The sequence below is a fragment of the Chlamydotis macqueenii genome, chromosome 18 (genome assembly GCF_036417535.1).
Source record: "Chlamydotis macqueenii isolate bChlMac1 chromosome 18, bChlMac1.mat, whole genome shotgun sequence".
In the NCBI taxonomy this organism is placed as follows: Eukaryota; Metazoa; Chordata; class Aves; order Otidiformes; family Otididae; genus Chlamydotis; species Chlamydotis macqueenii.
Window position 1 is genome coordinate 10,396,314 of NC_141573.1, and position 27,011 is coordinate 10,423,324.

The 27,011-nt window shown below is 40.6% G+C and overlaps 1 protein-coding gene across 1 annotated transcript in view; it reads right to left on the bottom strand.

The window, feature by feature from the left end:
* COX10 (cytochrome c oxidase assembly factor heme A:farnesyltransferase COX10) overlaps positions 1 to 27,011 on the bottom strand; it is a 102,806-nt gene that overhangs the window by 67,300 nt on the left and 8,495 nt on the right. The window contains exon 4 of the mRNA XM_086762274.1: positions 23,980 to 24,104. Within this exon, the coding sequence (XP_086618400.1) occupies positions 23,980 to 24,104 (125 nt within the window). The remainder of the gene's footprint in view (positions 1 to 23,979; positions 24,105 to 27,011) is intronic.

Consider the following 27,011-nt stretch of genomic DNA (forward strand, 5'->3'; position numbering starts at 1 on the left):
AAAATCAGACGCTACACAGTAGTGGATTGGTAATAAAGCAACCTATAGCGGGACCTACAGCCCCTGCCAGGCACTCGGTGACGTGGACAGAAAACATACAGAGCATGAAATCACGGTCCCGTGTCATTCCAGTGGATGTGGATTTTTCAGCGCAGGCATAGACACTCGCACAAGCACACAGGCGGAGGAGTCCGCGTTACTGGGAATGAAAATTGTAAAGAGTTTTAAAGTGGGTCTTTTATTTGCATCTTTCTTAGTATTATTATTTACTGCATTAAAGAAAATAGTTTATTTTACAGGACTCTGTGTTGGCCAAAATAAATGTATCGTTATTCAGATAAGAAATGTAAAGAACATGCATAAGGCAAATTGTAAATTTGTGAGATAAAGCAGAACAGCTCAGGTTTTCAAAATACGAAAGTGCTTGGTGTTTACTAGGCATAAAAATACATGCACCACAAAATACTTTTTGGTAATTAAAAGGTCTATTTCTGGCAATTACCATGCAGTTTTCTCAAGTTTTCCATCGTCTTGGACAGACAATGATTTAATTCATGTTTTAATTATGTTACAGAGAGATTATTATTCCGTAACAGATAAACAGCATTAAGTCAGTTAGAAGTTATTTCAGGCAGTACAAAGCTACTGAGACTCCCTGCTAATGTGGTTCCTTTCTTTTCCAACATTTCTCTGTCCCCTACCAATGTAAAAAGATCGACACAATCAAATGGAAAATGCAGCTACATGCTTCTCAACAGGAAACCGAAATTGGCTACGCACCAAGCACATCAGTATTCAGAGATTTTTTTATTTAAAAAAAAAAAAAAGGGAAAAAAAATCAAATTAAGCCGACTGTCTCCTAGCACTTTTGATTACTCCAATTATAAAATCAAAGACATTCCCATGTTAGCAGTGGTGCCAATGGGAAGATGCATTAAATATCCTTTCACTATGAGATGTCTCCTTCTGAGGGTCACTGCCCTCCTGTTTTCTGGAGTATGTTACAATATTCGTACGTAGCTCTGAAGGATAAATCCCACTCCTGTTTAGGACAGCGTAAAATCCACCACCGATTTCTGACCAAGCAGATTTGGAGTAAAGAAAATACTAATACGAGGAACTAACAGGCTGCCCATGCAAAAGAATGGAGTGTAGTACTGCACAAGGCATAAATAAACTTCAAGCTGCAAGACATCAATCACTTTGTTAGAACTTTTACATTATATAATCAAATCTATAAGTTTTTTATTAAAATCTTACTTTGCCAATCAGAGTAGTTTCTTTTCTTTCCCCTCTCCAAATCACTCCAAACAGCATCTGGAAGCCCAGACATGTCCCTATTCAAAATATCTAAAAGTCAACGCTAGAATTTACCTAGCATTACCTAAAATATCATCCTGTTTGTTGGCAGAAAGCTGTTCAAGGCTTGGAGGCAATTAGTTCAGACCGTACGCTTCAGAAAAGGACGAAGCATCCCCCGAGATTAGCAGGAAAAAAACGGGAACGCTAAGGGCACGCTGTTCGATGCGATACACCCCCAAAAAGCAAACACAGATGTACGACTAAAAGGCCAATTAAAGGCACATTAACCTTTAACCAAAAATATAACAGTAGTTTAAATTAGTCAAGAAAGGCAGAGCAGAATGTTATTTCAAACTCCTTTTCCTATGCAGACTTCTTTAAAGTGTTATCCATTCATTTTTGTTTTATGAGGGCAACGCTACCCATAAAACTAACATTTTTGAGGTTAACACATGGCTGACTTGGAGAAACAATGTTTTCACAAGAATGTGGGAAAAAAAAAAAAACCAAAAAACCAGACTATACCACATCTCTGTGATAGACATTGTGCACGTTTTGGAAGTGAAGGTGGCCGTGCAAGTTTAAACCAGGACTCACTTTTGGTTGCAGCAGATTTATCCGTAATGTGTATGTTTATGTGGCACAGTTTGCCCAACATTTCTAACACTGCATCCTGTAATATTAAATTCTTATTTCAAAAACCAACCACATAAATTCTAAAATATAGGGGTTACATTGAAGTTTAATGGTTAAACAGAAGGCGTTCAACAATTTAGTGCATTAGGTGATGGAAAGGCACATTGGCATCAAGTAAACTTTGGAGTAACATCTCAAATGGTGACAAAATAGCAAAACACACTCAAGTTGTTTAAAATTAAAAACAAAGTGGTGAGATGCACAAAATCCAGAGAGCAGGGGAAAAAAAAAAAAAACAAAACAAAAAACCACAACAAACCCAGCAATGAATCAACAGAAGCGCCGTTATTAACTGCAGTGCCCCGTTACCGGCATTTTTCTCACTGACACTGAATTAGCATTTACTGTCCCGGCGAGAGCTCCGCGCGGCAAACGCTTCAATGGAGGCTGCTTGACGGCTTGGCTCCTGCGCGAGGTGTAACGAACGAGATTTAGGGAGCGGAGGCGGCCCGGCCCGCCAAGCACCGGGCCCCCCAGCCTGCAGCGAGCTATGCCCTCCGCGCCGGTCCCTGCACCTCTAAAACAACGTGTTAATTATGCATTCACCGGGAGTTTGGAGACTGTGCTTAATATGATTAGTGCTGCTGTCTACCCAACTTAAGTGCTGACATGTATTTTAAACGCTGAAAGTGGGGCGGATGTCTTCTGCTGCCCAGAACATTGGATCTGAAGTCTTCTCAGAGGAGAGAGAATAAAGATGAAATCTTTTCACAAGTGGTATAAAAGAAACGTCAATACTCTTGCACATACTCCCCACTACAGGACAGCTCTGCCTTGTTTTCTGGTTGGGTTTTTTGTTGGTGGGATTTTTTTTTTATTTTTTTTTTCCTCTCCTTACTATTACCAGCAAGAACAAAACTTATTTTTTAAACAGAAATACTTTATGGTTACTTAGTGCCTAAGTCTGCTACCTAGTATATCTTCTCTAGCTTCCCAAGTTAGTTCTCTCAAAAACACTTTAATAAGAGTAGGCAACATTTATTTTTTATACTGTATCAGTAGAAGAAAGAATAAGTCATTAAATTAATGACTTCAAGATATTTACTTTAAGTAAAAGATTAAAAAAAAAAGAGGTATGAAATCTGCCTTGAAAATTATTTTGACAGTATTTTGGTACGCTATACCAAATGGTATATCAAAGGTATACTTACTACCATGGCTATTTTAAATAACCATCAAAAGAAATTTTTCTTTGTGTGCATTTGTTTGCAATCAATTGCTAAAGAGACTCTAAAGACGAAGCTAGATGTTAATTAAGGTTAGCTTTCAAGAAATCAAATCCTACAACAGTCTCAAGAGTAAATTTATCGTCTGAGTTTTGAAGCTGTGATGTACAGAAACGTAGGCCACTAGCACAGGGATGAACTTGAAATTAAACTTCAAAGTGAAAATCTGACATTCTGAATTGTTTTAATACAAGGAAAGAAAAAGACAGCTTCAAAAGTTAGTTTTATTAATTGTAGACAAGATCCTTGAAGAGATCCTTAGCCGGCACGCTCTGGCCGCTGCTATCTTACAAGATAAATCTGTGGTGCTGAGCCCCGCGCTGACAAGATACGCCGTGCGGACGCCGATTCCGGCTTTGGGAGGACCACCCAGACAGCCAGCCCTAGGAAAGAACTCTCCTCCAGAGCACCGGCTAACAGGGCACACACACACCGAACGCAGCGCCTGGAAAATGAAATACTTGCCAACGATTTAAAGTAGAAACCCACATGCTACAAGACGACAAACCAGAAATACTTACTGCTCGGCGATGGTATCTGTGTTGTTTGATGCTCGTGCTACTTCAGTCCACCCGCAGATCTGTTTCTGTCCTAGTTCAAGTGGTCTTTGGTAAAACTCACGTTCCAGGAGAAGAAAGGAACATGCCGTCTACACGCATGAAAACATTTTCATGCCTTCGATAGCAGTGAAGCTGCTGTCTAGTTGCTACGCGTTTCCAAATATTTTTGCATCAGTCACTGCTGGAAAACCCTGCCCGGTGAGCATTTCCATCTCTCCATGACATTTATGCTTTCTTTCCCTACATCTGTTTTAAAATATCACAGAAGACTCAGTGCTGAAAGCTATCGACCAGACGAGCCCTCTATTTTCTCCGCATTCAGGTGTCGGTTATGTTTCTAACACAGGCTGATGTTGAAGTTACTTTAACGGTTCTCCAACCCCACAAACACGCTGCGCTCTTCGGGGCATCGCACACAACCCTGCCACCTCCCAAACTGACTCACATAGAAAAGCAGAAAAGTTGAAATGGTGCACTTGCACTACCTGCAGCTGTTACTTTGGAGCAGAAAGATTAAAATTTCAGCAACCGGGTCTTTTCTACGTCCCACCGCTGGGTCCTACAGGACGCTGATCCACAGAAGCACGGAGAAAAGCAGCCGTGGACCCATATGGTTTGACTTAACATGAACTGATTAAAGGTATTTTGCCCAGTTCTACAGTTAAATTACGTGCACCTGTTACACACATTAGTAGCACCTACATCCTCCTGCAAACACAAGGCCACTGGCCTGGGGATGTAAAACTCAAGAAGATTACATTTCACATGTTTAGCACTGGAACAGAGTAGATTTATTTATCAATTTCACAGTTTCCTTGAAATAAACCATTTACATTGAAATAATTCCACCTAATATGCCATAAAAATAACATTTAAATACTCCAATTTATACCTTTTTATATAAATTGTACTATTAATTTTATGATCTGTGCAAAAATAATTTACTAGCATCCAGTTTGCATTATGTTTTTTCAGGTTTTCTAGGGCCAAATCATATGAATCATGAGAGAAAATTTTCCTGCCTATCTAACAGGTTTAATTTCAGTAATTAACCATAACAAATAAGGCCAGTCTATCCAACATGTGGAAACTTTTTGTGATGCATTAATTATTTTTGCTCTGACAGCCGGTCACCAATGTATAGGCTTTTTTTTTTCCTGCCCAGAAAAAGGCTGGTCCTGCGGTTCACACACTAGCCTGGAACGCACGCAGCTTCGGTTTCGGGCTCATTTTGGGAAAACAGAGATAAAAGGGTATTGCGAGCACAAACACAGTAAACACTGTATCGGGGGCACATCAGTACAAAACACGCTGTGTCACATCTCTAAAATTGTCTTTGCCTCTAGGTTACTACAGAAGAGCAGACGCCATTTGCTGGGAAATCGAAAACATTTCATTGGAGCAAGTGATATAGTTTTGGGGGTAAGAAGAAAAAAAAAAAAAAAAAAAAAAAAAAAAAAGCACTGAGTTTCTGAGCACACCAGTGATCCTCCACATCTGAAACAGATGCAACTGCTCAGCTGAGCTGGGGAGAGGAGGGGGGACTTTCTCTTTTGAGGCTAATGAGAAAAGTCAGCTCTCTGGTGAGAAGGACGGGGCAAGCGCAGCGGTACTCGGGAAGGCGGCTAACGCGTACATGCATTTCCTCCACCCAAACACTAAACACCCTGGAACAGGCACTAACAGCAGCAGTGACCTCGGAGAAAGTCTGATTTCAGAAGCAGAAACCATCCTTCTAGCCAGACACACAGAGCACGTTTTGGATTCCTGAGATGATGGGTTAACCTTGAAATCACCACACCAAGTCTTCAGAGCCTCCCTCCTTCCACAATGGAGTTGAACATCTTCTGACTTCATACCAGAGGTTTAAAAATCACTATTCCCATGTGTCAAAACCAACACTTCAGTAATTTGAGCAGCAAAAGCACCGAGCACTCTCATTAGGATAAGGCTGCTCAGTCATCCGCGCCTTCAGCTGCGGACGTGGGCTCATCCCTCCCGGCTGGCTCTGCTTAAGCTCAGCACAAACTGCATGTGCTTAACCTGTGTAAATCAGCGCTCTTACTGACATCCCAACACCAAAAACGTAGGGTATTGAAGTGTGTAACTCATATGTACCACTAGAATATATGGCTCCTAATGCAAAAATCACAGGTTTGCACAACCGTCCTACACGCCTTTCCGATACGTACGAAATTCAGGGCCCTCCAAACGGGGCTCCCAATGTGTTTAGCTGGGACTGCCAGAAAAAAAAAAAAAAAAAACAACAGGAAAGGCTGAAAATCAGGGTCTTACTGAGATCATCTCTCTGTTACAGACTGAAGAGTCTCACTGGCTTACAAGAATCACCCACATCGGGCTGATGGGCACTGTCAGCAATCCTTCCTGGACCACACATCCTGGGCATCCCTTCCACAGGATGCTACTTCTTTTTCTCAGCATGAACAGGAGGCAGTGGTGGTCGCAGTGACCCTCCTTTTGTAACAACAGCTCAACACTTCAAAACAAGGTAATTCCACCTCAGGAAGACGGTTAATGAACTTCACAATAATAAGATCTCAAGATCTTATTTCACCCAAGAACAGAACACATCCAGATGGACAGACCACTTGGCTTTCCTGTCAAGCTGTTCAGCCCTTTAAGGGTGGAAGCAGTTAGTGAAGAATTGCAGAAGTACCTTAAGATACCAGGTGAGTAGATATCGAATGAGAGGCAGAAGTCAGTTTATATGGATAAATGTAAATGTAATGTGGAAAAGAAACCAATCAGCTCTGAGCTATTTTCCCCTAGAAGAGACACCACAGGGTAGGAATAGATAGGTCTATGAAAGTCAGTCACTATCCAAAAATTATTTCAAAAAGAAAAGAAAAATAAAAGCTAGAGACACTGTTGACCGCTGCGATTGATTATTGTCCCAAGAGGTCTTGTTTAATTTAATTATGTTAAGGACTTGATTAATCAAATTAGCTGTTCTCCGTTCTCCTCACTAATAGAGTGTGTATATGTGTGTACACACACATGCCTGCTGGGGGAGGGATGCTGCCCTGCTCATACATTGCCCCTGTCTAAATTCCTTCTAAACCCCTGTCTATACCCTCAGGGGATGCAGTTTGAGTCCCCTTTTCTCAAAGAGAAGACAAAGGCAATCACAGGTACAGAACAGCTTCCATATAGGACAACTAAGAAGGAGCAGCTTTCTTCAGCCCGGAAAAGGGCAAGTGAGGGAGAATAAGGGAGATGTCTATAAAATCATAAATGGTATGGAAAACCATAGGGAGATGAGTGGTCATTGCCTCCCCCAGTGCTGAAAAGGGAAACTGGACAAATTCATGGAGGAAAGTTTTCACAGATACACAGACACCATCATTGTTTCAACAACTACCTGATAAAACTTTCCAGAGAATCTTCTGGAGACTTACCCCTTCGTGCCTGTACTCATCTTAACCTTAAGTATCTACTACCATATACTTCCGTCACTGATTTTCACCTACTGAAGCAAAATACCCTTTTCTCTCTGCTCCAAACAGGTGTGGCGAGAGGAGCTCAAGGGACAATGAAAAGGAGAAGGAAACTCAACAGTGCAAAAACAGGGAAGAGCTTCAGGCACTGACCAGCCTTCTCCAGGAGTGACCACCGTCCCTGTCAACACCCAGGCAGCTGGCAGGTGCTGCCCAGCCATGCTCCACGGAGGACCAGAAGCAGCTCGCAGCACCTGAGACCTCCCACATCAAGTATGTTCCTCCCAGTGCTGCTGATAGCCAACAGGGCCAGGAAGAGATTAATGAGGAGGTCCCACGACCCGATGGATCCAAGACTGAAAGGGCATCAACAAATCTTGCTGATGCAAAGGGCTGTGGCCTGACAGCTCTCTGGCCTGACCTGGGATGGTCTTTCTTATACAAGAAGTTAAGATAATTAAACTTGCTTATGATTTAGAACAAGTGGGGAAGGCTTTTTTCAGTTGCTTATAGAAGTGCTGTTTAAGGCTCAGCGCTAAAGAAGCACTTTTCCACGTTTTTCTTTGGGAAAGTTGGGTAAATCAGCCCCACAGCTCCCCACATCCCACCTGGGACAATGACAGATCCTCAGCTTCAAGGATGCTCTGCAGACCCTGCAGTTAATACTACTGACATCTCAAACCATAAAAACAGACTTACAGAGATCTACTGGAGCTCTCTGCATCCTGCCATAACAACCCCTTTTGAACAACCCAGCAGCCTGGGATCTGTGTACCTGCCCTCAGATGTAGAAACGTACCCATAAATAAGTCAGAGCCCATCACAATTAAGCTACTTTCAGTGTTCGAGATCATAATCAAAATCAAAGCCGTGATTTACTCTGAAGATTTCAAGTGACATCTGCTGAAATAAAAATATAGTTTTGAAAAAGACTGTAAAAAGATGACTACGTTATTACCAATAACTTTTACATCTGTCATTAATTTTCACTTGGTTTTATCTGCTCTCCTAGTCTGCATCCAATTTCACATCGACTTGTGTTTTATTACAATCCCAATGCGGATCCCATCAACTGAAAAGACTAATAATTGCCTACGAAATGCCTATGAAATGCAGCAAATAGCAAGGATATTGTTTCCCTTTACTTAGCAAACCACAGAGCCTCTAAGCAACCGGCCAAAAGGAGTATTGATAGTCTTTGAACTGTCTTTTCCAGAATGCAAGAGGCAAATACGTATGCACAAACCAGAATTTCCCCTAAAACCTGGAAAGGGTTAATTAAGTTACACTTCTTGAACCAGTTAGTGAATGACATTGAAATGGCACAGAAACATTTTCTGGCACAGCGTACCCTAGACAAACTTCCCCCAGTGACCATAATTTAAGGCTCTTTTTTAAAGAGCCTTTCAAAGCTCAGCGCTACGGAGAGCTGCCGAGGCCTGTAACAGTATCTCTCTTGCCTTCCTCCCCTGAAAACACACCCAACTCACGAGTATACATTTAACACCCAAGGGTCCTACCTGTCTGTAAGGAATTTTTATAAAGTAGATGGCTACCTCAGGCTATTTAAGTACTTTGTAGTAAGACATCAATGGCATGTATAGAGATATTCCTTTGATCATTACACCACTGGAGAAAAAAAAAAAAAAAAAAAAAAAAAAAAAAAAGAAAAGAAAACAACTCCTAAATCTTCACTGGATAAATTTACATTTGGAGCTCAGCAATGGAAGAATCCTCATAGTACAAAACCACAAATAGCATTCGAGTTGGTCTCTGTGTTCTCGCGCATGTGATAGCCTTTGATATTCCTGAGGATGAAAAACGAATACATTTTACTACAAAGATGATTTGTGAACAAAGTCCTTCTTAATTTTGGTTTCCTATTGAAAAATAAAAAAATCAAAAGTTAAAGGAGGAAATCAATAGCTAGGCCAATTATTAACCAAAACCAACGATAAATGAATGAAATTGAGATTCTCTCTTTTGTCATTCCTAGCAATGTTTCAAAACTTTTTGCTTCAGAACTTTTTTTTACTATTCTGTTTTTCAGTTCAGAATTCAAATTATGATTAATATGAGGTGGAATTTAAACTGTTTTCATTTCCATTGCCCGCACTGAAGAGACACTACTCTCCTTCCTTTAGCTGTATAATCAAAAGCCTCAACAAAAGAAAAAAAAAAGAAAGCTACAGAAGTTTTATTTTAAGGGCTGCTCTTGAAGAGCGAGAGGATGTGAACATCTGTGAAAAACAAGTGCAGAAAGAAGACTCAGATATGTAGATAAATCATCAGTTATATTAAGATATAAAACAGGCACCCAAAGAATGGCATAAAATGTAAATGAACTTTGGGATCTGGTCTCTTAATTTGACAGCTGTTTGACAACTGCAAAATGGAAAACTGACCTCAGACAACTGTGTATAAATGAGACTATTAAGCAGAAGAATTTCACATGGAACGATACAATATACACTGCAGTAACTCCTCACATGGGAATAGATAAATGCAGACTGGAATTTTTATTGTCTTTGAAGGTGGTGATGGTAAAAAGACTTGAATTTCACAAAGAGGAGCTGTACGCTACATTATCACAATTAATGCCGCTTTCTGAAATACAACGACTGTTGCCTCCAGAAACACTCACACAGGACTTGCAGGCGTTTAAACAACGTACCGACAAAGCAGCTCCGGAGGAAAAAAAAAAAAAAAAAAATCCGCATTGGGGTTGCACATCTGAAGCCAGCAAAAGCATAGAGCAACTACGTCATGGGATAACTTATTTGAGGGGTTTCTTTGGAAGTTACAGGCAGTCACAAATTACACACAGAAATATACACCACCAAAGAACCAGAACAGACACAGACCCGTGGAGAGAGGGGCTTAAGGAAATATTCTGCAATTTTGGCCCCTATGGAGAGACCTTCTTGGAAAGGAGGAAAACTTCTACCATGACTGCCTGAAGCATGGCTTAAATCTGATACCCTTGTCAGTAACAGAGAATTAAATAGAAAAAAAGGGAGACAGCCTACTTTTAGATGTAACCAACCATTTCTGCTCAGAGTTCTGCTCCAGATCCCACTGAAAAGGGCAGCCCTTCCAAGAGCATCCCCAAGCACCACTTCTTCAAGTTCTCCAGCAACGCACAGAGCCATTTGTGATAAACAGGTTTCATGCCAAAGCAGTTAAGCACTTGGCTGTTTCCTTTATTTCTCTCTTTGGGACAAATACTTAAAATCAGCCTTCCTACCTTTGTTTTTTAACCACCAAAAAAACCACAGAGGTTGCACAACCTACAGCAGAAGAGACAAAAAACCACCAAGGCACTTGCAGTGAAATCCAGACTTGAAAAGAAAGGTTACAGCTCTCCAAGCACAAAGAGTCAGCAGGAACAGCAGCAGAAGCAAAACAGCTTTTGGGGGTCAAGTGACCGCAAAGGGTGGATTTTTGGATAGAAAAGCAATTTGCTTTGCAGCTCCTTTAGTTTTCAGTAGCAGTCTGTCAAGGTTTTGTTTGGTTTTTGCTGGTTTTTTTTTTTTTTTTTTAAATCTTGTGTTCAGTTGTATGTCTCAGTGTCACTCAATTTGTTAGTAACCAAAACTGAAAAATAAACACAGCAAATCCCAAAGATGTAAAAGAAAACACAAGCACCATCACCAAAACCTTTATCATCCCAAGCTCCTGCAGGAAGGAGTGCCACTGTAACTGCACACGGCGTGAAGAACAGAGTCCTTTTGTTCATTTGTACCTTGCCTTTTGCTAAGGGTTCTCATTCTTGCTTTCAAGAGACAGTAAATAAGACATTCTCCGTGCCAGTTGTGCTTTTACAGACCTTCATCACACTCTGCCTCGCTGTCACCGACTTAATGCTCTTCAGAAGCTAATTACGGCATTGTATTAATACCACTGATTTATTCTTACACAATCCTGGCGTAAAACCAGCTCTTGGAGTCCAAGATGACTAGTCTCTAGACATCACCAGAGCAACGGAACTACATCTGCATGATGACTTGAAGAAAGCTTGTGCTTTATAGGTTATCCATTTTCTCTGACTCTAGCAGTACTTCTAATAAAATATTTTAACTCTCCCTACAAAACTTGCCCTGCTTATAAGCCTCTGCATCACCTCTTGGCCCCACTTCAAAAGAAACTTTAGAGACATCCAGATCAGGTGGGAGTTAAAGTCAACCATCATCTCACAGAGGAGGCAGGAATTATTTCCAGCAGGAGTGGTCCTCGCTCTGCAGACTTTAATCAAGGATGAAGAATGTGCATCTAACACAGATCGCAGTGCAACGTTCACCCGTTAAGGCTGAAACTCTGCCAGGTGATTTTCTGCATTTGTCCCTTCCAGACACTGCTCTGCTACTTATTGAAACACTCACGGGAACTCTCCTTGGGAGTGAGAAAAGCTTCACTGAGCAGAGACAGCCCAGATGAACCAGGGGCTCCATCCCACACGCTCCTGCTGTTGGGAAGCTGCCGAAAACGACGGCAGAAACACTTCAGGAATCAAGCTGTAATCAGCACAGCAGCAAGTTAAACACAGCAGAGTCCTCCACTTCACTGCAACTTTGTTCTCTACTTCCAGTTCAGTTACCCCCCGTCTAAGACAATTTCAGATAAACATTTTTATAAAGTATGCCCTTCAAAGATAATATTTTGCTTTTATTGCCCTTTAATAAACACAAGGCATTTTAAGTCTTAATGCATCTTGTAAAAGATTATTATTTTTAAAAGTATCTCATTTCAGAACATAAAAAATGAGTCTGATGCTGAACTGTTCAGCCTGCTTTCAAATGCCATCACCTTTATGATACTCTCTGAAGTTAAAACGGATTGTCACGTCTCCGTTAGGAGCATCAACATAAATTTTGACTGTAATAAGAAAAAAGTCTTAAAAGGAGGATTATAGGGACAGGTTTTCATCGTCTAGAAGTCTGTTTAACTTCAAAAATTTACATAATCTATACAGATCCAGACAGAGTTAGCCCTTAGCGACCTGAGAATACCAAACCTCAGAGATATGCAAACATGTTTGGTTTAAAATCAAAGCTTATATTATTAAGCTGCTACAACTCTTACGTTTCCATCCACGTGTCCCGTTTTATTCCTTGTCCTAGTTTAACAACACTACTAACATGCCTTGTGCTTTTTAATCTGGATGATGCATCTAATAATTTTGGTATTGAAAAATAACCTCCTCCTGCAGTTTCCACAGAGATCTCATAAAAACCAGAAGAAATGGATTACTGCCCAGAGCTGTGGTTTACTTGTTCATTAAACAGCTTACGCTTCGAATCCTCTTAAAAAGTCACTTAGTGGTAAATGGCTACCCGACACTACAAATAAAAATTTTAAAAAGAATTTACTACGGCTTTCTATTCATACCAGTGTTACAATCTCACTGGGGACACTGCTGACTTTCTAGCGCAATTTGGACGGCCATTTCCCAACACAATCCAAGGAACTGCAGAGATAGAGATACAGAGATATATGTTCTACACCTTCCCAAGGAATGTGTCAGACGTCCATCTACTTAAAGCATGACAAATTTTTAAACAAAAAAAAAAATCCAGTTGTCAGCATCTGTGGGTAGAAGAGATCTTTTTAGGACAACGGACAAATGCCCCAGGAGTTGGTAACATTAATATTGTACATGCCACGTGTCCTCACCCTACCGTAAATTAGGCAGATCACACACTGGAAACCTCTTGCATAGCACAGGCACACTTCCAAGAATCAGGCAATGTACCTTGCTAGTGCTTAAAGCACCATCCAACCCAATCCGTGAGGAGAAACAGAAGGGAAAATGAAAAAGCATTTTACGAGTAAGAATTTTCATCAGCATAAATCAACTCTCAATGACTTTGTTTCTTCGCGGATGTGACGTGTGTTGATTTTCAGTAAACTCGAGGCTGACGCTCCTAAGTAGCCTTACCAACAAACACAACCTTTGACAAATGTTAATACTTCCTCAGCACTTCCAGGGTTCAGTTAAGTCACGGACAGAAAGAAGATGGATGGTCCCTGAGTTTTTACACGCTTAATGCAGCTTGTTCCCATTCCAGACTACATCTCTCATGACAGTAACTACCTTCTTTGATTTCCACAGGCTAATCAACTGGCTTTTCAATCTCTCTCTGCTCCCCTGAAAAAGTATGCGACTCAGAGAAGTGCTTTGGTTTTTAAAGGCAAACCCTCATACTTTCACATCCTGTAACTTCCCAGGCTGCAAATTCTGCAGGACACACATCATCACCTTCTTATACAGGAAAATCACCGGACTCTCCAAGACACTATTGCATTACAGATATTAAATAACAAAAATCTGTACTACAACCATAGATATGAAGGGAAGGAGCTTTGTAATTCACATCTGCCCTGATCCACAGACTCTACTTAAAAGACTTGTTACCGTGCCTTCAAAAATTTCATGTTTAAATGCCAAAGCACTGGCACAAGAGAAGATTGGTGCTATTACATGTGACAGAGTTTTCAAAACTGGAACCAAACACACCTATTGGGGCATCATTTCTGTCAGAGCACGCTTTATCACGCTCTCAGTGACCTGCTACCCTGACAATCCTAGAGGTGCTTTTCCAACAAACTATTTATGGAGTTTGAAGGAAAAATCAAAAGAATTATGTCATCATGATGTCTGTGCCAAACTACCACGACAGTTAAAGTTTATATAAAGATGCCAAAAAAGGAGCAATATGACCAAGGAAAGAAGAGCTGAAATAATTAAGCACTTCACACTACACAGTCATCAGACTTCCTAGTATCAGTTACTGCATGGGCTACAGAGACATTCCCCCAAATATGCACATGTTTACCTCAGACCCCTATCAAAACTGGAAATAGAGTTGCTCTCAGCTTCCCCCCATGAAAAGTCCCTAAAAAACTAAGAGTTTCCCTGGTAATAAAATAATGCATCTCCTCAACCTCACAGTCACAGCAGTCCTAGCAACTGCACAAGAAAGATCCTTTCCACTTCCAGTGGGAAACATCCATAGCAATTGCTCTTTCACTCGTTCCCAGGAAAAGGCATGCCAAGGCTCTCCTCATCCCTTCCCTCATAACACGGAGGTATCTCCTCTGCCTTCTCCCTACTCAGCTACAACAGAGAAAGATGATTCCCAAACCCCACTACTGGGCGCTGGCTGATCAGGTCAGTAGAGTCAACTCTGCACAAGGCTTTGCTGCAACATCTTGCAGCTTTGGAAAAAAAAAAAAAAAGTCAAACTACATAAGGTAAATTAACATCTTGCAGCCCACACCGGCAAGAACGTTGTGAGTGCCTGCTCCAGCCCACCTTGCCTTTGCCAATGGGAACTGCAAAGCACGATGAGCCTGGTCCACTCTTCACAGCCACAGTCGTTGATAACCAGAGCATGTAACAAAGACAAAGCAGAGTAACACTTCGTATTAACAGCAACAACAGTCATGCAAAACTCAAGAAAGGGGACTTTTACTCAATTTTACTGAACGCAAATCCTGTCCAACATTATAAAGACAAAGTAGAATCTGAACTCCTGGCATTTACATAGTATTTTTTAACAATGGAAATTCAAAGAGAAAGCCCTAACATAATTCAAAAGGAAAGGGATCGTTCGAATGCTCTGGGTTTTTGTTTCAATGAGCTATTCCCTAAAGAAATGGTATAGGTAGGCTGTTTCAGGGAACCAGGAAATAATTTTCCTTAACCCTTGTGAGTCATACTTCACCACATACTCGTTATTTCTTGTACAGCACAGTACACAAGGTACTGGATTGCCGGTTTTGAAACTGTCAGGAGTCTAACTCAAGGTAATAAACAGGATGAATATAACATCATTCAAATTACAAAAAGAAAATGACATTTCACTAATTATCTAATAAGATTACTTGCATTGCTGAAGAAATTCTCAGTGATTTGGAAGACATCAAAACATGTGTTTAAAGACTGACAAAAATATTGACTAGTTATTTGCACTTTTCCTTTACTAAGCTTAGAAAGGCAATACTCCTACGGATCAAAAGGCCAGATAAATCTTATTAAGTACTAGGTTTTCCCTTTTGTCTAGTGCTCTCTCCACATTCCATCATCTCAGCCCTTTGAAATTCCTTTGTTCTGCCTGTGATCAGGGTTTCCAGGGGAAATCTGGCATTGGATCTAAAGGGAACCCCACACCACTGAAGTATTCCTGACAATTAATCATTTGGTAAATTAGCTCTTTCTTTTCTCCCTACCTCACTTGCCCCCCACTCTTTCCAGAGAATCTTTCAGTGTGGTGCTAATGAGACAAAACTTCCTGTAGCATCAGATCACGTCATCTTGAGGATTCATGTATGCGCAGAAGTTAAGTGGTTTCTGCAGTCACCACCCGAGAGTTCCTACTGGTCAGACTGATATTTCAGAAACACACCGGGAATTTTCTCTGTACTCACTCTCAGACCGCATCTATCACCAGGGCCTATGCGGATGAAAGGAGAGCATCAGCTGGGGAGAAAGAAACCACAGGACCGCAGGGCTGACTGTCCTGGCAGCACAGAGGCGGCTGCAGTCCCTGCAGACATATCTTCTTCACAAAACCCCCGTTACCTTCCTACCCACTTTCTAGTGTTCATTTAGAACACAAACTGCTCACCAACAAACAGAAGCAGGGATAGAAAGTGTGCACCCAACACCCAACTAAATAACAGAGAATGGAGTGCATTTACTGCATGTATCCACAGAAAAAAAAACCTACCTAGCAAATCAGGAAGGATGATGATCCAGAAAGAAAGGGCGTAACATCAGATAGAACTTTTTACCCGCTGTATGGTTTCTGCTGGATTTTAATTTATAAGAAATGTAACATAAGAGAAATAATCACACCAAAATATTTAAACCACTCTAAAATCTGAAGCTTTATGCTAATAACGAATGCCACAGAGGGACCCAAAGCAGTAAAAATCACACTGTTTTATTTATATTCATTGTCTTTGCTGAACATCACACTTGGTGACTGGGGACCAAGTGCCCCCTCTCCAGGGCTGTGGGAACCATCCACTTTCTTTTGAAGACTCTTCACGTACAACACTCGCACAATATGTATGTGAGGAAAGATAATTTCTTCCAACAATGGTATGCATTAATTTACAACATTTTTCCAAGATCCTTTATCAAGTTTCAGTTGTAGGTCAAATAATTTATGCTTTGCAAAGCTAATCTCTGCATTTAAAATTTATCGGTCCTTCAGAGGTTGGTTCTCATTAGTGCTCATCATTTTCACTGCTCATGAAATACATCTTCACAGGCTGAGCCATTCCCTCTCGATATCAAGGATTCCTACACACTAACTTGATCTAACTGTTCCAGTTATGAATCATCTGACGGAGCCGTAAGTTATGATCCTCAGTGACCACTAATGAAGGTCGCCTAGCAGTTAAAATATCAAAGCAGCATATATCAGCACACGTTAGAGCACAAGATAGACTTCCAGTGTTGCACTTCTCTTATATTTATTATATACTGTAAATTACATCACGGGCTGCCTCCAGCACTGACAGTCCCATACTCCAGAGCTAAACACCAGGTTTTAATAACCACTCCTGACAATCGTTTGATCGCTGGGGGGGGCAGATGAAAGGCAAGGCCGCCTGCTGCAGGCAATCTGCTCCGTCAAAACAAAGGGGACTTCAGAGGGAGACAGAGACGCATCAGGTGTTAATCTCCAATGAACAACCAGGAGTGCGGGCTGATGGACTCGCTCACCATTCCCGGCCGAAAAAGGGGAAACGCCTGCCGCTGGGCTCGTTCTGGGTGCATGCAGGAAGGGAAAGGTGCTGTTAGCTAGGCATGAAGTATTTGGATTTGGTAACCCAAAACCTTGGAAAGTCATTTTAGGCTCCTTCTAAATCCCTTTAAGCTAATCATTCAACTATCAGATTTTTCAAATACACTGTATGGAGCAAATCTTGTTAGTGTTTAAAACAAGTTCTCTCACTCAAACTCAGCAGTGTTGTAGTCTGTTAAGGGGAAGCAGGAAAAAAAAATTCAGAGTCTTCACAGAGTTGACAAGACAGAATTTTGACATTACTTGGGATAACCCTCCTGCATCGATTGGAGGTAGGCTGGATGATCTGACAGAAGTAATCTCCTCCAACTCAGGTCTGAATGAGAGCATATTAATAATGTTAGCATCAGAATAAACAGTTCCCACTATGCGCCTTCAGACATTCAATAAAACATATATTTGGTAGGTTGGTAGGAAAAGTTTAGGCATGATGAGATAATACAAAAAAAAAAAAAAACAAAACCAAACCACTTGGTTTGGGAGAATATAAGAACAACTACTGCTGTTCTCTCTTTTGAGTTGACTTTCTTCCCCAGGAAATAAAGAGAAAGGAGTCTGAGGGACTGCCAGACTCCTGCTATTTTTCTTTTCCACTTCTTCAATAATCCAACCATCTACCACTAACCACCACTTTCTGCCCATTAGTTTAGCCCTTGTTTTATTTTTTTCAATTGCTTCAATCCTCATAACAGATTTCTCTACAGATTTGTTCAGAAACCACAGCAGCGCTCTCTGAAAGGAACACAACTACTAATGTCACACCGCTTTACGTTCTTCTTCACAGCCACAGAAAGCAGACAGCTTACCTGGGGTCTAATAGTCCAGTGTGAGCTATTTTTACTTCTATGACCAAAATCCCTGCATTAAACATCTCTCAGAAGAGGAAACTGAGAAACAAAACAGTATCGCAGGGTCTCTGATCAAGCTAAAAGCAAATTATTTCTAAAACTTGCAGAAACAAAAGAAGATACAAAAAAAACCCCACGCGCATGAGACTGGTGAGACCCAATCCCACACAAACAACCCAGGTTCCTTCTCCCTCACAAAAACTGTTTCATGGGGCAGGGAGAAACAGGGGAAAGAAGGGTTGAGTTAATACTTAAAAACTATTTCAGACATTGCATCTTAGTCACATAAAATAATCGTTACTGCTTGACAACCCTGAACAAAATGTGGAGTTGATAAGATGACTCCACTCGGCCATGGAAGCTGGCAGCACATCTCCCAACCACCCTCCTCCTCCCAGCGACGCAGGTGTTCCCAATAACAAATTCCTCATGGGTTTTTTCCCCTCCTTGAAAAATGAATTACAATTTTTACTGGCCCAGCAAGCTAAAACAGTTACAGCCAATATATCTTGAGAGAGGAACAAGGTGTTGGACTTCTGGTACAATCAGCGCCACACATTCTTTCATAACATTTACTTCAAAAGTCAAAAAACCCTCAAACTTACTTTTTCCTACTCCCTTCATCCTGTTACGTGACCTTAAATATCAGGTAGTTCAGAAAACTATAAATACACAACAAACATCAACTCATTGTGATTAAGTGCAGGAGTACAAGCACGTTAGCATGGCTCCAACAACTGATTCCGTTGTTGCTTGGCCGTTACGGTACGAACTGTTTATCTGAACTGGGTCAATTTCCCCATTTCGCTCCCCGGAGTCCAAGTATTGCTGATCAACCCATATTTGCCAAAACAACCGTCAAAGCGATGACTTCAGACCATCGGTACAGCGAACCACAGCTTCATCTACAGGCGTAGCGGCACGATGAAGGTTTCAAAATGTTACTATACACAGAAGCTTCAGCTGACCTTTCCCTGACGATGGGGCAATATTTGCTCATCTAAGCAGGTTTATTAATTCTCTAGTATTTTTAAAGTTGTTTTGTGAGTACCAGTCAATCAAGTCATTACAGAGCAGCAAAATATCATACAAGGTGAAGACTACAGCTGTCCTGGCAGCATAGAGATATTAAGTGGTCTGAAAACAAGAGGAGAGGCTACTCTTTCTTTGATTTTATTTACCCTGGTGCCCATCGCTGCAGTATCCAAACAACCATCACAGTTTTTCTTAACACAAAAGATCACACACACAGTCCACAAGCTGGCAACTGAACTCAGACCCAGCATTTTAAACACCAAACCCATCCTTCCCACCCATTACAACTACGCTTCTAAGGGATTATCGCTGTCAAAAGAGGATGACATTAATCACAAAACACAGCCATCACATCAGACCCTGAAGGGATGGGGATGTTAACTGGTCTTACATTTGTTCTCTCATTCTCCTTAACACATTTACGATATTTCTTATTTTCAGCTCTCTAACTCCAGTCTGCTTCCTTTTCAAGGTGCCATCAGTCAAACCCAACCACATCATTTTCTCTCTCGGTTACTAAATTCAAGCCATTTTAAACATCCTGCTTTCATCTTTATAGCTCTCTCCAATTTTTAACCGTGCTGCAGTTAGAGAAGAATGTACTTGACATATAAAACGTGCATGTGATTCCTTTAACATTTTAATGCCGTGTATTGTGTTGTAAACATCTCTTCATGTTTTATCTCCTTCTCCATAAATCAGAGGCCAGTATCTTAGAAGTCTCAAAAAATGACATGTTTTCTCCATAATGTAAGTGTAAGACTCTACTCCTTGAAACTTGAGACAGCTTTCAAAAATCATCAAAAACCAGAGCTACAAAAAAGCAAAAGATTATTAACTAACTTAACATCTTTTTCTTCCACTGCATTTCTATGACAGGATGAGTATAGTATGGGAAAAAATAAGTTACAAAATTGGTCTTCACCAATCAAAAAAATCAACATTTGATTATTCTTTTTTATCACTTGTAAGGAACAACACTAAGGTAAAATATCCTCTTGTGTGTCTGTACCAATATACAACCCTGAGCGAGTCAGGAAAGCAGACAGTATAAAAGAAGTTATATCCTAGGAACAATTATTTGTTTTATTCAAGATTAACATGCAATGTTTACAAGATAAAACCACGGAACAGATTTCCATTTCCTTACAGAACTGCAATTAATAAGACTGATCTCTTATAACGAGGTTTTCCGGTGGTTTTGGCTAGCTTCGTAATGTTACAGTAAAAATGTGTCTCAGCCTATTCCTTGCTTAATGCATTAAGTTTTGGGTTTTTCTAAATTAAAAGCACTGTAAAATAGTGATTATTTTGAAAAGACAGAACACCAATAAAGAACACCTGCCCAAAATAATTTTAAGTTACTTCACTGATGGAAAAAAGAAAGACTGCCATTAGAAAAAGAGGGAAAAAAAAGGAGGAAAGCAGTTTTAGCAGGTGGGACTGAAAAGTGGTGACATGTTGTAGTACAATCCTGAAGGGCTGAAGGATATAACGCAGTGTTGCGTGATGTGGAAGAGAACCAGGGACCACTGGATTAGCGTGCCACTAAAATGCTAGATTAGGTGCAAAGAACAACTCTGAAGTATTGTGATACGAAGGGGTGAGGCAGAGGCAGAACTGCTGGTAGAGGACAAGAGAAATAAAACATTATCTTTTATTTGGCACCTTCAGCAGGAGTTTGCTCCCTTAGAGCCCACAGACCCAACCCACTCTCCAGGAAAACCCAAGGACCCTCTAGTATTTATCCAGATCCTCTGAATTCATGACATTTTCCACCAGCCTGATTCTGTTTCTCTCAAACTACTGTCTAACATCAATTATTCCAAGATACTTTTCTTGACATTTTCTACACAAACGTTTCTAGAATGACCTCGCTGTAGAACAGGCACATGTCCCCTAATGCAAGCCCATGCTCAAGTATTTTTTTGTCTTTGTTTTCCAACACAACCTTTTCACAAAAAAAAGTCAGCCATCAGCTTCTCAAAAATAGTTAACCAATTTCACAGAATTTGTACTTACATTGGTAAGTACAGCTGGAATTTATGGGTTGTGAAACTTGTTTGTAAATACATGCTTTTGGTTGATAAATATCCAGATTGCACTTCTATAAACAATGGAAAAACACAATGTTTCCAACTCCCACCATTTTTTTTATTATGGCTTTCTTGGAAGGACAGTGAAAGTGGGGCAAGAACCTCCACTGGTAAATTTTTGTTAACTTTCTAGCTCTTGCGGTTAGGAAAAAAAATGTTTCAAGTATGACAAACAGCCATCTGAAATCAAGGGAGGAACTGATAATTAAAACATTATTTTAGACCAACTTCATAAATAAATAAAAGATGAGTTCTTGGTCTCTGTGCCTCACTTAGGGTAGTACTGGTTCCCTCCCCAGTAGTTAATTCAACTTAAATAGTTAATTCAATGGGGGTAAGCTGGCCTCAGCTCCCACCAGATTGCTAAAATAAAGTGGTCGAGATAAGGAAAAAAACCAAATCACAGAATGTGAACAGTTAAAAGTTTGCACCAATACTTCCACAAATATCACTGAACCTCTATTACATTTTCATGGGACCAGGCTCCTCACATCCTGTCCTAAATCACAGGGAAGAATCTTACACAATCGACACTCTACCTTCCCACGACATATCTGAGGACTGTAAATCGTGAACACAGATTTATCACAGAAATAAGGAGTGGGAAAGACGAGCTGCCCTTAAAGATGTACAGATTTATAGCAACATGGGAAGCGGAAAGACGGTTATCATGTAAAAAGGTCCTTAAGGGACAACAAAGAGCAACAAGGGAAACGTGAGTCATGAGCTGCCAGGGAAGAGGATGCGTATGGGGAGCAATGGACAGAGCAAAGTAGCAATAAAGGAAGTTCCAAGTCAAACGTGCTCCTTCCCAAAGGTCGAGATGGATACCCAAGCTTACAGCACTTATCAAAAATTAAATTCGCAGCCAGTTCAGACACGGCACCAACAGCAACACCAGGAAAGTGACACTCGTCAACTCAAAGGATCTATTGATAAACCACAGCTCTCTTTTTTTGCTTCATTACCAACGCTGCTTCTTTATTTTCCTTAATAAAAGTCGTTGCCTTGAAGGTCTGTCTGCACAGGCAAGTGGCTCAACACGAGCCAGCGCGCAAATTTAAAGCATTCAGCTTAGACTGTGAAAGACAGACAGTTCTACACTTTGTGAGGCTGTAGCAAGCTTCTCTATTTAAGGGCACATTAACCACTGTCCCTGTGGTGAGACAGCATTCAGTAAATAGTGAATTATGAGCCCAAGCACAAAGTTACTGCACTCCGAACTTTCCTTTCCCATCCCAGCAAGCCTCAAAAGTATCAAACTTCTAATTATAGCACAGGATTCCTGGTACTCCCCAAGTATCTCAAGATTTTTTAAAGTGACTTCCAAGAGTCTAAAAAGTGGCTAATTTTGAGACAAAATACAACATTGTCTTCAGCTTCTGTATATTGCTCAAAGGAAACCAGTTATTTGTGTGTGAATATAATCTCTAGGAAGATCTATCAAAATCTCAAGAAAGAGAAGTTGCACAGGAGTCTCTAAAACAGAAATAATTGATTCTCTTAGTCCAGTAGTATCCACAAAGGTGAAAGTAAATATAACAGTAAATATTTCAAAGGATTTATAAGTAATAAAACGAATTTTTAGTATTAAAAAACCCTGTAGTAAAGATAAAAAGTATGCCTCAAACTGTATCAAACCCAGGAAAGCTTCACCTTAGTTATGACAGCTTTTCTCCCCAGATTTTATGTGAAAAATATGTACATGAGTACATGATAACCAAATAACTTCAGAAAAAAAGTGTAACTTTCTTCAAATTATTTTTCAAGGCTACTTAAGTGCTTTCAGGTTAGGTAGGTTACCTAAATATTTCCAAACAACTACATATGATGTAGCATCTTTCCTGTTTTGCAAAGAAAACAGACACGAAGTTAACTGCCTACCCCAATTTTAAGTTGTAAACAGCAAAACCCGTACTCACTTCAGTCTGAGCAAGACGTGTGCTGAGGGGTGCAATCTCAAAAGGCACACCAGGTGCCTAAAACTGAGGCGTTACAAGGTGTAAACATCAAAAAACTCAACTCAAAGTGACACCAGAATACAGATCACAGAAAACCTCCATGCCCCATTCCATTAGCAGGGCCCCAAGACTCAGACTGCCCCCCGCCACCTCCCAAGTGATTGCTGAAATCATAAAGTTCTATCAAAGGTGGCACTGCTACTGCCACTTCTTTTTCCAGGCCATATCTACAACCGAAAGTGACCATGGTATGCTTTGTAACTCCGTTCAACACCACAAGTGGTGTTACCTGTTCACTAGCTCGGCCCTCCTCTGGGACTTAGGAAGAGCCTAACAGCAACTTTCCTTCACAGCTGGATTGCAAGAGAGCCCAGAGATCAGCATCAAGCTCCACAAGCACATTCACAAATTCAAGGAAGTTTGAGTTCAGGGACCCAGAACATCTCCAGCATGAAACAGCTACCAGAAGGCGGAGATTTTCAGTACGTTTTGTAGATGCGCAAGAGACACCCCGATTCCAGTCTGAACAGATGCACACAAACCCCACCTAAGTCCCACTGCAGACATTTAGAAAGGTGCCCTGAGCCATTCTTTAACCAGATCCAACAAGGTCATACAATAACACAAGCGAGGACCCAGGCTTGTAAGGCTGGAGCTCCGATGGCTATTCTTATACTCCAATTACACAGTTCTTCCTATGTCATCTTGAGTGACCCAAGCTTGGTATTATCAAGATAAACATTATTATTGGGAGGCTTAAAACCTCATCAACTCAATTCTGAATAAACACACCGTGCCTAGCAACTATACTTTAATTTGCAGACTTTAATTCCTTTTGCGGTGTCAGCTGTAGCGGCTCAGAGCTCATGTGGCAGCTGAAGGCACAGCACTCCCAGACATCCATTCACGCTCCTTGGCGGTGTTTCAGAGGCCAGGACACCACCACTTTGCGGTACAGATGAAGAGATGGACTGACCTGATTGATGGAGTTGGCTGCACAGGATGCCAGTCCAGTTCCGAGGGAGGCGAGCAGGAAACACGTCAGGTCAAAAGGGACCGGGGCCATGGCAAAGCCAGCAGATGCGGTGCTTACAACCAGAGCTGCAACACAAGCGAGAGCACAGTTCAAGGCACCAGCAAGAAACCACCTCCTCTCTACATACCACCAGAGTTAAAGTTGCTAAATCCTGTAAGAAGCCTTCTGCAGATTAACTTTTTACTACTTTTAAGGAGCAAAGGTAGCTCCAGGAACTGTGTACAATTAATACTAATATTCTACATAAAGAAAGCAGACGAGAAGGAGAACCATTACGGATTAAATAAGAAACTCTGAAGCATCACCACATTAGTAGAAGAGGTGAGAGTAAAACATATGCCTCTGCATTCCCTATTTTATGAATCTGCTACAGGATCAAACCGCCTCGTGCAACATGTAAAGGAGATATGTTTGTTCCAGTAACTTACATGCCATTCCAAAATCTAACGTGGAAGAAAAACAGCAAGAAAAATCCCAAACTGAGAGATACCCATTCTATCAGATTGTAGCAGGAACCTGAGGAGCGCAGAGACCGACTCAGGGCACGTAGGCTACAGCTGGTGAAGCCAGTAACTTCACTGCACAAGCATTTGCTCACGCTGTTCCCACTCCACACGCGCACTCCAGGCAGAAGGTACAATCAATCATAACATGGACCTAGCAACAGTTAAAGGCCTCAGAATTTGAGTGGATTAATAAAAATTCATTTCAGTTTTGTCATCCAAAATTATAACTTTAGTACAGCACTTCAAATCACATCCTTAAAATGAAAATTAGCCAAGTCTCAATCCTAATATTGTAATTACCCAAATAGTAGCTCTTACAAACTTCACTTTTGGCAAGAAATGGTAGGACACGAAAAATTTCTTATACTATAAAAGTCAGCACATTTACTGAATATCTTGCTCATGACTTTGAATCTTACAATCTAAAATTATTAAACAGAAAGTATTTACATAATATGTTCAGCTAGCTACCTCAGCTCGCTCAAATCAAACAATCAGAATGTTCTGATCTTCCTGATTCCTACAAAGTCTCCTCTTTGTCTGCAGTTAAATGACAAATAAATAATCCAGGTATTTTCAGTCCCAGAGGTTATCTACTAAACAGTGTTACTTGAGATGAAAAACTAAATGTCATGGCAAAGACCTGCCAGCAAGGATGCACACATAAAGTGCTAATTTTAAGAACTGTGCCTGCATAAGAACCTTACGATTTAATCCCTAAAAGATAGCGAAAAAAACTTGCTGCTCATCAAAATTTTCTAAATATGAAAAAAAAAAAAAATCCATCGGCGGTTGAATATTATTCTAATAATATACATAATATTATAAATATTAATTATTTAGCCCTGTTACGGATTCACAGGGTGCTGTGCAGAAGGCTGTCGCACAGGCTGGCTGCGAGTGTGCTGTGCTGGGGTCTCTGCCTGGTACCACGGTTTTGACTCCCCAGGACAGCATCACCGAGGGCGGCACCCGCCTCTCCCTGCGGCCCCTCAGCTGCTTCCAAAATACCATCAGTCTACAGCAGAGCCTTACCCCGCTGGGAAGCTGTGAAATAACCACAGGTTCTCCAACTCCACTGGACACTAACGGACATGCAAGTACCGATCACTCCTGAAAGACTGGACCCCATTTGTTATAGAAAGACAACAGCATCTTGCTTTCAAAACTTTTTTCTTAGTAAAGTGCATTAGGAAACATGAAGTACGCTGGTTTACAACTGAGAAAAATACACCGAACAGATGACAGCGAAACAGTGGCGTTTGCATTTCTAAGAGTGATTACATTCATTTTTTTTTGCATAATAAATCACACGTACCCTTCCAGACAAGAATTTAATTAAAAAAAAACTTATCTTAGAGAGCACTTTACATCAATTTATTACAGGAAAACACCAACTCATTTACTGAAGAAGAAAGGTGGAGCAGATTGGCAAACAGTCAGTGTAACATTACCATCACACTGACCTCAAAGAAATTCTAATACTGTACAGCTACAGCACTAATTAAAGTCCCCATTGATTTCTCCAGATTAATTTCAGCCAGTCATTTCAGTGTGACTTATCACGACCTCATTAAAAAAGGCTGGAGCACATCCTCTCACTTATCCCATTGAAACAGGTATTTTTAGTTGTTCGGGCAGTGCTCCGAACACAAGGCAATCCCTGCTTGTCTCACTGCCCAGTAATTTAAATGCAACACGTTAAAAGTAAATAAGAAAATGTTCCCTTTGGATTGGGAAGTTTATTTTTTTTTTACTGTGGAAGCAATAATTTGCTTTTCTACTTTCCTCATGGAGGAAAAGTATATTTAATTGAGATCACATCAAGGGAATGAGGTCATTGACTCTGTTTGTTTTTTAATCCCTGTTAGTTCAGAGCTTTAGGGGCCAAATTAACTTCACCTTATTGCATAATGGATGGAATTGATCTTTTCAAGATTTGTAGATGAGAGTTGGCATTATATGTGCTCTTCAAAAAGAAGCCAGGATTTAAACTTATGATCTCAGCGTAAAACTAATTTTTGGTCTTTTAAACATCTTTAGCCTTAACAAAAATTAACAAGGGACATTTGTCTCCAATTTCAACGTAAATGAAAAAGAAAATGCTAATGGGTTGGTGACAAACAGAGTGAATCATCATGTTTCTAGCATAAAAGCACATTCAAAAAGTCTACAGTGTACAGTATTCTTTACATTCCTCTTCAGCATCATTGCAACATGATTTGCCTGTATAAATCCCTGGATTTCTATTTCTAGCATGTGAATCACTATGCCGTGTTTTGTTCACCTCCTATTAAAAAGTAGCCAAGTCAAAATAAAAGCGTACAAAGCCAAAGCAAACCAATTCCACTCTAGATTTTCTTTCTACTCCTGTACTGATGATACATCAGTACATCTGGAAGGACAAAGACAGATGCATTTCTACTTTAAGGAACAACTTCACTGTTGCACTGCACACATTTATAT